Below are 10207 nucleotides of genomic sequence, written 5' to 3' on the forward strand. Positions count from 1 at the left end.
GACACCTACCTAAAGGAAAATGTGGGAATCAGTATTTATTAACAATAATGGGTGTGTCCACTAGATTTCCAGAGGTCATTATGTTATGTAATATCACAACGAGCAGGAAGGTGGAAGAGTTATTCAAATTTTCACCAGATATGGACTACCCACAGAGATACAATCAGATCAAGGGTCAATTCTCACTTATTCAGGGAATCTATGAACAGTTTAAGAATAAAACAAATCAAATCTCCGATGTAATATCCAGAATCACAGGGAGTGCTAAAAAGGTGGCATCGAAGATTAGAGACCGTGTTGAGGGCCAATAGTCAAAACTATCCAGATGAATGAGAGAAAAGGAATTCTATTGTACGTTTTGCAATCAAAGATGCAAAGTGGAAAGAAGATTTGCAACATTAATCTGAATTTTTTCAATCAACTGCAGGAGACAGGTTTGGTGATAAACTTGACTCAGAGTGAATTTGCCAAAACCCAAGTCAACTTCCTGGGCCATGTTATTGGACACTGCCAAATGGAATTCAAAAACAAAGAGAGTTGGGCAGTTTCCTATACAATCGACAAAAAGAGCAGTGCTATGATTCCTTAGATTGAGGGCGTTTTATCGGAAATTCATACCAAGTTTTGGCAGTGGGACTGCTCCACTCACTGAATTACTAAAGAAAGGCAAGAGCTCTCACTGGATAACAAACTATCAGAAGGTATTTGACAGCCTGAAAGCTGTGTTAACCACTGCCTCACTGTTAGGCACATCTAATTACGCAAAGCCATTCAAGGTGGCAATCGATGCGAGTGATGTGAGTGTCAGTGCTGTACTCTTGCAGAAAGATAGAAAGACCTATTGGGTATTTCTCCAGGAACTTGAACATTCATCAGCAGATATATTCGACAGTTGAGAAGGAGACTTGGAACTTGGTGTTGGTGTTACAACGTATCAATGCTTTGTTGTCAGTAATGTATCTGAGACAATCGTATACACTGATCATAACCCATTGAAGTTTGTTGAGAAATTTAACGACAAAAATTCCAGATTGTTTAGATGGAGCTTCTTGTAGCAGCATTTAATTTGAAAATTGTGCCTGTGGCAGGACGAGAAAACATGATTGTTGTCTCATTGTTGAGACTTGGATGAGAAGTAGAGGCATTTAGTGATAGGAGTAAAACAGACTGAAACAGAATGTAGTAGCGTATGTTTACAGTCAATGTAATGTCTGTGTGTTGTAGAGTACTGAACAGTATAAGATCAAAGGGTTTTAAAATGAAGCATCTTTGGATAAGCATGGTTCATTTCTTAAGGGGGGAGCTGTGACGATGCTGCTACTATAACAAGGTTATGTTTTCCTTGGGCATTTTTTCAGAGGGGTTGTAAAGGCAGAGGTTCCGATATGTCTCGATACATCCACTTGAGAAAGATGTCAAGCCTTTCTCTTAAAACCTGTGTGCAATCAAAGGGGAGTGTCTAGTTATAGAGTCATAGAGATGTACAGCCCGGAAACACACCCTTTGGTCCAACCTGTCCATGCCGACCAGATATCCCAACCCAATCTAGTCCCACCTGCCAGCACCCGGCCCATATCCCTCCAAACCCTTCCTATTCATATACCCATCCAAATGCCTCTTAAATGTTGCCATTGTACCAGCCTCCACCACATCCTCTGGAAGCTCATTCCATACACATACCACCCTCTGCGTGAAAATGTTGCCCCTTAGGTCTCTTTTATATCTTCCCCTCTCACCCTAAACCCATGCCCTCTAGTTCTGGACACCCCTACCCCAGGGGAAAGACTTTGTCTATTTATCCTATCCATGCCCCTCAAAATTTTGTAAACCTCTTTAAGGTCACCCCTCAGCCTCTGACACTCCAGGGAAAACAGCCCCAGCCTGTTCAGCCTCTCCCTGTAGCTCAGATCCTCCAACCCTGGCAACATCCTTGTAAATCCTTCTCCAAGTTCGGGGTTTGGTTTTAGCAAGCAGTCTGTTTGACGCTGCTGGTCAAAGGAAAAGCTTCATGCTGATCCTCTCTCTCTGTGACATCTCTCCCGTAAGAATCTGAGTGTGGCTTTACCTTTTTTTGTACCGAGGGGCTCTTTATGGGAATGTTGAAAGTATTTGGAACAGCATCATTGTGTTGCGATAGGATTGACTGAGTTTTCAGATCGAGTAAGTTTTTTTTTCTAAGTTCAGTTCTCCTTTGTTCCTGCTTCATTCAGCAGCCTGTAAATAAATTCTGTTTTGTTTTGTTTACAATTGAGTGGTTGTGTCAGCTGCATCTCTCCTGGTCTATGCACTGCTTAAAATAACGAGAAAAGTCAGGGACTGGGCTGCCTTCTTGCAATGTTTTGTGGGGGTCTGATTTGGCCCACAGCAGGTACAGTAAGTTCAAAGGGCTAATTTTCCCCTCTCTTCCTCCGATGTCCTATCATTTAAGGACCAACAGAATGCAGAGCAAGAACAGCACACACCACAGATTCCATACCCCATTTCCTTCCACTTGGGCCGGGGGACATACGACTGAGTTGTAATTGCAATTGAATTCTCTCCTCCATACTTACACTGCAAATGTGGTGTTCCTATCATATGGAACATAGCATTTCAAGGATAATTCGGAAAGGACAATCAATGATCTCCTTGCTATAAATGCACACGTACATTTTCACAGACCTGGGTGAGCACTATGGATTGGAGTTGGGCTAACAAACATCGCTGAATGCACAAACCTCTGAAATCAGAGCAATTGGATCCCATTTCCCCAAGCATGCTCTGCTGTTTGATACCATCACAGCAATTCGGCCTGTGTTACAAATTCCGCATTCGCAAATCCCCTTTGATTTCCTTTGCTGTCAAGATTCAAACCAATTTCATTCCAAAAAGATTCATAGACAAACCCCTCAACCCCATGATTACCTACGGATCAGGTCCAAACTTGCACAACCATCAGAGAACACTAAAATTCTCATCCTCTGTTATAAGGGTGAGCCCTAATTTTAAAACAGTGCCCCCACTCTGCCCCCGTACCCAACTTCTGCACTGACCCCACAATGGGCAGCATCCTTTCCATGTACACCTTGTTAAAACTATCTCAGATGCTATATACTTTGAATGATTTGACACATTTTATACTGGCTCAGAACCATGTCACAAAATAATATTAGGGGCGATTCATTTCCTATTCTACTTGTGAAGAGATTGAGAGGTGCTTTGGGATTCACCAGATGAGAAGCAAGAACTATAGCTGACCGTGTGTTCACTCCAATCTGCAAAGCAATTGATCAGGATCACAGCTGATACTCTGTCTCATTATCACTGCCTGCCCATTGCCTGGAATAGCCATAATCTGAAGTGAAATTCTGATCCCCCACTTACCCAGTTCAACTGTAAAGTCAGCAGATAAAGGTAGGAAAATTGGGGAAAAAAATACCCATTTCAGGCAGCATCGGTTGGTAAAGCAAGAGTTATACTTTCAGACTGATGTTCAGTTGTCAGCAGTGTATTACACATATTCATGCCTTCTCCTCATCTCTGATGAAATTCAGAGCCCCCCCTCCCATTACCTCCACATAGAGATAGGCAGCTTTCTCCATTATATTTTCTGTGAATTTAGTTGGAATCTGTCTGAGCTCTTATAAATCATAGGATCCCCACAGTGTGGAAAATGGCATTTCGGCTCAACAAGGCCACACCCCCCCTCCAAAGAACTTCCCGCCTAAACCTATTCCCTACACTATTACTCTACATTTACTCCTGACTAATGCCTCTAATCTACACATCCCTGAACACTATGGGCAATTTAGCACGGTCAATCCACCCTAATCTACACATCTTCGGATTGTGGAGGAAACCAGAGCAACTGGAGGAAAGCCATGCAGAAACGGGGAGAATGTGCAGACTCCACACAGACAGATGCCCAAAGGTTGAATTGAACCCGAGATCTGATGCTGTGAGGCAGAAGTCTGAACCACTGAGCGACCGTGCCACACTTACGCATTTGTGTTTATGATCAGTTCATGAATTACCCGCACAGCAAGTTTTACAATAAATCGTTTTTTTGAAAAAACCTAATCAGACTGAAGACTCTGTGATGCTGCCCACATTCAGTTTTCGCCTCTGCTGGTCAATAATAACAGAAGGCGAAGTGGGAGTTATTTCTCATTGTTCCACAATTTAACAATTCGCTTGAAGGGATATGCTATTGCATTCTTCAGCTCTTCCCTGAATCTAACCTGGATCACAGCGTAAATACATGTGTTGGTGCAGGAGCTGAGCACTTGCAGCATCTTCGCTGTGCGATCTGTGATAAAGTGAGGGTCTGTGTAGGAGGAGTAATACCGGATATCTGTAATACGTGCGTAAATATTATACACAACACTGGTCACCCACAACAGCACAAAACTGCCGGATATAGCGAAAAGCAAAATGATAGACTTCTGCCGGTTCTCCATCTCTGCATCCTTGTGTTTCCCTCCACTTTTTTGCACCTGGAGACCCCTACGGATTCGACTGCTCACTAAAATACGCCTGACAGTCAGCACATTGAACAGCAAGATCAGAAAGAATGGCACACAAGGGGTTAAAATGTAGTTGATCATTTCAAATGCAGCCCACGCTGGGGAACTGAAATAACTGGGCTTATGGGTGCAACCCCATGGAATATTGTCAATGATGTATCGTGGCTCATATACAAAGTACCAGGGTAGAGATTCCAAGGAGCCCAGGATGGTCACAGTCCCTAGAAATGCCGCTGCAGTTCTCTTGGTGCAAAATTTTGTTTTCAACTTCTCACAGCAAATCGCCACAAATCGGTCAGCAGTGAATGTGACTGTGAGCCAGACAGAAACCACTGTGGCAGCTGAACCCAGCGCAGAAAAAAGACTGCACATAGTCGTCATTTTCACGAACGAATCTGGTAAATAAATTGGAACAGTAATCCATAATATGGCATCAAAGACAACGACAAAGAGATCTGCCACTGCCATTCCAATCAGGTAATGAGTCACACACTTGGAGAGGCCACACTTTCCACAGAACAGGATCACAATCGCCACCACATTTACTGTGAAGGCAGTGAAATAGAAGCAGTGAATTTCCTATAAAAGTCAAGGAGCAGATACAATCACAGCATTTAAATTTGTAATGCTCTCACTATTTATATAAAATATGCAGTTATAAATAATGCCTCTTAAGTAGCATAGTTAACGTTACATTTCACCAAGAACACTTGAAATAACTTACCAGTAACACCAATGGCTGAAATAAGAGGAAAGAAAATATCTTCTATTTGCCATACAATTGGATAAGCCATTTCTGCGAGTGGCATCAATTTCTGTTGCTCTGGGGCACACAGATCTGGCAGGAACTCAGAACTGATGCATTCTAATTGATCCTGATTTATGGAGAGGTTAATTCCCCAGTGACATAGTTACACCTGACATCAGTATGCATTACATTAATTGGAACAAACACATGACATCAACAGCTCTGATTCTGATGTGAATAATGTGTTGGGCAAAATGCATCCTTCAAAAAATTTAGGACTATATCTTAGTTCTGCCACTTCAGAATGAAGCTACAAAGTGCATGTAGAGAAAACTGATCCCACAAATAATGAACAGTTTCATTCACAGTTTGCCTATACACCGTGACCCTTTCTGTTTCAGTTAAATGAATTGCTGCTGCTCTGGAAGATAGACTGAATCCAGAGACACAGATTCATTCTCTTCCTGCAGATACCTATTACAAATACAAACTTTGATTCTCTAAGGGCATTGGCGGCCATCCCTCCATTTGAGGGCATGGTCTACTGAACTGGGTTACAGCGAGCAGGATATCGTATGTGTTAATGGGATCCAGAGAGTTAAATGTCTGACAGTCAGTTGGTGAAGGAAACATTTAGAAGTCAATCTTTACACTGCTTGGGATACATACGCAGGGTGAAAAATTGCTGATGCCCAAAGCCTCACTCTGAAACCCAAATCCAATGCGAATATTTGAATGCAATTATTTAACTAATTACTTCTCTAACCTTAACCTCAACCCTTACCCTTACTCCACACTGATGTCTGATTTGTGCAATTAACAACAAAAAGGAGCGTACAATTTCCTTCTCTGTCTCTTCATTAAGGTGTTGGGATTAAGGTTCAATGTAGCCTCAGAGGCACGTTTGTGACACTTTGATTCTTTTGAATTCTTGGGACTTGGGCACTGCTGAATGGGTGCCCAATAATTTATTATTATCCCTAAATTCCCCTTGAGAATGTGCTGTTGAACTGCTTTCTTGAGTTGCTATGTGCTGAAGGTAGACCCACAATATCATTAGGGAGGGGTGTATAGGGCTAAGACCCATTAACTCTGAAGGAATGGCCTTCAGTATGGTAGCACTATTGAATGTCAAGGGGTGGTGGTTAGATGTACTGCTATTGGTGATGATCATTGCCTAGCCTGTATTGTAAATATTACTTGCCACCTCTTAGCCTAAGCCTAGATATTGTCAATAACGTGCTGCATTGTACGTGGACTGCTTCAGTATCTGAAGAGTCATGAATGATGCTGAATCTTGTGTAACCATCATCAAACATCTCCACTTCTGGCCTTATAATGGATGGTAATTCATTGATGAAGCAGCTGAAGAGGGTCGAGCCTCAGACATTTCCAGAGGTTCTGGAGCTGAGATGACTGACCTCCAACAACCTCAAACCATCTGTCTATCTGCCAGATATGACTCCACCCAGTGGAGAGTTTTCCTCCTGAGTCCCATTAATTACAGTTTTCCTAGGGCTCTTGTTCATGGAATCATAGAATCCCTATCGTGTGTGAACATGCCCTTTGGCCCAACAAGTCCACATTGGCCCTCCAAAGAGTAACCCACCCAGACCCTTCCCCAAGCCTATTACTCTATATTTACCCCTGACTAATGCACCAAAGCTACACATCCACAGATACTACGGGCAAATTAGCATGGTCAATTTGCCTAACCTGCATATGGTTGGATATTGGGAGGAAACGGGAAAACCCAGAGGAAGCCCACGCAAACCCAAGAAGAATGTGCAACCTCCACACAGACAGTCGTCCGAGACTGGAATTGAACCAGCTGTGAGGTAGCAGTGCTAACCACTGAGCGGCTGTGCCTCGCTGAGTGTGTTAGCATACTCATTCCAATACGACCGCGATATCAAGGGCAGTCATTCTCACCTCACTCCCCATTGGTCACTTTAGCATATTTGTGCATTTGTGAACCAAGGCTGTAATGGGGTCAGGAGCTGACAGGTCCTGGTTGAATGCAAACTATGCAGGTTACTGCTGAGTTGGTGTTGGTTGATAGCACTGCTGCAAACACCTTCCATTACTTTACTGATAATTGAACTGATGGGTCCATAATTGGCTGGGTTAGATTTCACTAATTGTTGTGAGTGGGACATACCTGGGCAATTTTCTAGTTTTGAGAGAATGGTGCTGGAAAAGCACAGCAGGCAAGCCAGCATCCGAGGAGAAGGAGAATCGACGTTTTGGGCAGAAGAACTTCATCAGGAATCATGGCTTTTGCGTGAAACATCGACTCTCTTGCTCCTCAGATGCTGCCTGACCTGCTGTGCTTTTCCAGAACCATGCGTTCGACTCTAATCTCCAGCATCTGCAGTCCTCACTTCCGCCTCGTCAATTTTCTAGTTTGCCAGGTAAATGCCAACGCTGTACTGGAACAGCTTGGGTCTAACATGCTGCTTATCCTGTTTTATTTTAATGCAAATAATCCTGGTTTGTAGCTTCACCAGGTTATTGATTACTTGCCAGCTCTTCCCAGTCATGGACTGGTCAGGGATCATCAATATGGTTTTGTTAAGGGAAGGTCAAGCCTTATAGACTTGATTGCAAAATTTCAGGCAGTGACAAGGAGATTGATGAGGGTAGTGCTGTGGATGTTGTCCACATGGATTTTAGCAAGGCTTTTGGCAAGTTCCCACATGGCAAACTGGTCAAAAATATCAAAGCCCAAATGGGGCAAATTGGATCCAAAGTTGGTTCAGTAACAGGAACAAAGAGTAATGGTCAATGGCTGCACTTGCAAATGGAAAGCTGTTGAGAATGTGTTCTGCATGGGCTTGGGCTTGGGTTTCAAGGAGAGTTTTAAAGTGGTGTTGATGTCTTTTTATTGTCTTCCCCTGGACGGAAAACACTTGTTTCTTCAAATACATTATGAGAGAGAGAGGTGTGTGGCTTTTTACCATGTGGGTTAAATCCACATTATGAGTTTGTTTCCAAAACAGAAGGAGGAGAAGGCAAAGTCGAGAACTGATTGGAATTAAAGATGAAATGACGGCTTAGATAATTAACTGACTCCGCAACCATAAACAGGACTGGTTTATTGTGCTTTTATCATGCAGGAGATAGGATGCATTGTTACTCCGAAATCTCACGAGTATTTAGTAGAGTTCAGAGCAGCTTGTACTGTTTGCACTGATCTTTGGGAATCCAGAGTTGCACTGAAGTGATCGTGAGTGCTTTTTATTTGGCTCATAGCACTGTGGAAACCTACAAAGTTCGATATGGAATGTCAAAAATGATTTGAGCAGGTAATTCAGAAGTGGAACTGACAGGGTCATGCACAAAACAAAACAGGCCAAACGACGTTTTAAAGGAGCTAACTTCGACATGCCCTCAACAGCAATGCTGTCAAAGCTTAGCTCCAAAACAATCTGAAACAAATTACAGGAATTGAGATAAGGACGGGACACTGAGCCTCACTGGTTGTGAGCTGAGAAGGAATTTCATGCAAGCTTGAAATCCCTTTTCTATGCAGAGTTATCCAAATAAAATGTGCTGTTACATTTCGTTGGTCTAAGCAAGTTGATACCATAGACATTACAATTTTTATTGTCTGTTCTCAGGCATGGAGAATGAGTCGTGTTTCAATATTTTCCATTTTTGCCCCTTCTCTGCTTTGCAGTCAATTGACTTGCAATTGTGATTCTATTCCAAGGAAAGTGAGGACACTCCATTTGTAGCAGTCACTGCCTGGTAGCCATGGCAACAGCAGATGTTCCAATCGACAAAGTCATGTTGTATCGGATCAGTTATTATTATTTCCAGGATTCCCTCCTCAATATGATATCTGTGTGTAGTGTTAATATTGTCTGAAGTCATATATCTACAGATACTTCAGTTTGGTTCACAGTCACTTTCATCTTCCATCGCTTTCTTGCCATTTGTAGCCAGAAGCTGAGGAGAAAGGCAGAGTACTGGGTCAATAGAAAGATTCTTGGTAATGTGGATGTGCAGAGAGATCTTGGAGTCTATATACATAGATCCCTGAAAGTTGCCACCCACATTGATAGTGCTGTTAAGAAGGCATACGGTATGTTAGGTTTCATTGGTAGAGGGATTGAGTTCCAGAGCCACAATATCATGCTTCAACAATACAAAATGCTCGTGCAGCCATACTCGGAATATTGTGTACAGTTATGGTCGCCATATTTCGGAAACGATGTGGAAGCATGGGAAATGGTGCAGAGGAGATTTACCAGGATGTTGCCTGGTCTGGAGAGAATGTCTAATGAGGAAAGGGTGAGAGACTTTGATCTGTTCTCATTGGAAAGAAGAAGGCTAAGAGGGGATTTGGTAGAGATATACAAGATGATCAGAGGACTAGATAGGGTAGACAGTGAAAGTCATTTTCCTAGGATGTTGACATTAGCTTGTACGAGGGGGTACAACTACAAATTGAGGGTGATAGATTTAAGACAGATGTCAGAGGTGAGTTCTTTACTCAGACAGTGGAATGCCCTACCTGCCAATGTAGTTACCTCAGCCACATTAGGGAGATTTAAACAATCCTTGGATAAGCACATGGATGATGATGGGATAGTGTTGGAGGGCGATGTGAGAAAAGTTCACAGGTCGGCACAACATTGAAGGCCGAAGGGCCTGTTTGCTATTGATCTATGTTGTATGTTTTAATGTGATACCAGCGTATCCCTCTACCATTTCCACTTTCTGTTGGCTTTTCAATCCATTTGGCACTGTTTCTGGTAGGTATCCTGTGATCACGATCCATATTGCAACTGGATCTTTTGTATACTTCTCTCTAAGAGGGACAAAACAAAAGCTGATTGATGGTCCCATTAGTGCAGAGAACAATGCAAATCGGAGACAGAGTAGGCCATTCAGCCCTTTAAGCCTACCCCACCATCCAACAAGAACACAGCTGGTCTACCCCCTG

General features: G+C 42.8%; 1 protein-coding gene across 1 annotated transcript; it reads right to left on the reverse strand.

Annotated features, from left to right (window-relative positions):
• Positions 1 to 4139: 4139 nt before the first annotated feature.
• LOC122547769 (putative G protein-coupled receptor 139) lies at positions 4140 to 5299 on the reverse strand. Its single transcript, XM_043686351.2, has 2 exons — positions 5230 to 5299; positions 4140 to 5050 (listed from the first exon to the last, which is right to left on the reverse strand). Exons 1-2 carry the CDS (start codon positions 5297 to 5299, stop codon positions 4140 to 4142), a joined length of 981 nt encoding a protein of 326 aa, XP_043542286.2.
• Positions 5300 to 10207: the final 4908 nt, after the last annotated feature.

Source organism: Chiloscyllium plagiosum, unplaced genomic scaffold (genome assembly GCF_037043375.1).
Source record: "Chiloscyllium plagiosum isolate Xiang-an unplaced genomic scaffold, Cpla_swu_hap1 HiC_scaffold_44, whole genome shotgun sequence".
NCBI lineage: Eukaryota > Metazoa > Chordata > Chondrichthyes > Orectolobiformes > Hemiscylliidae > Chiloscyllium > Chiloscyllium plagiosum.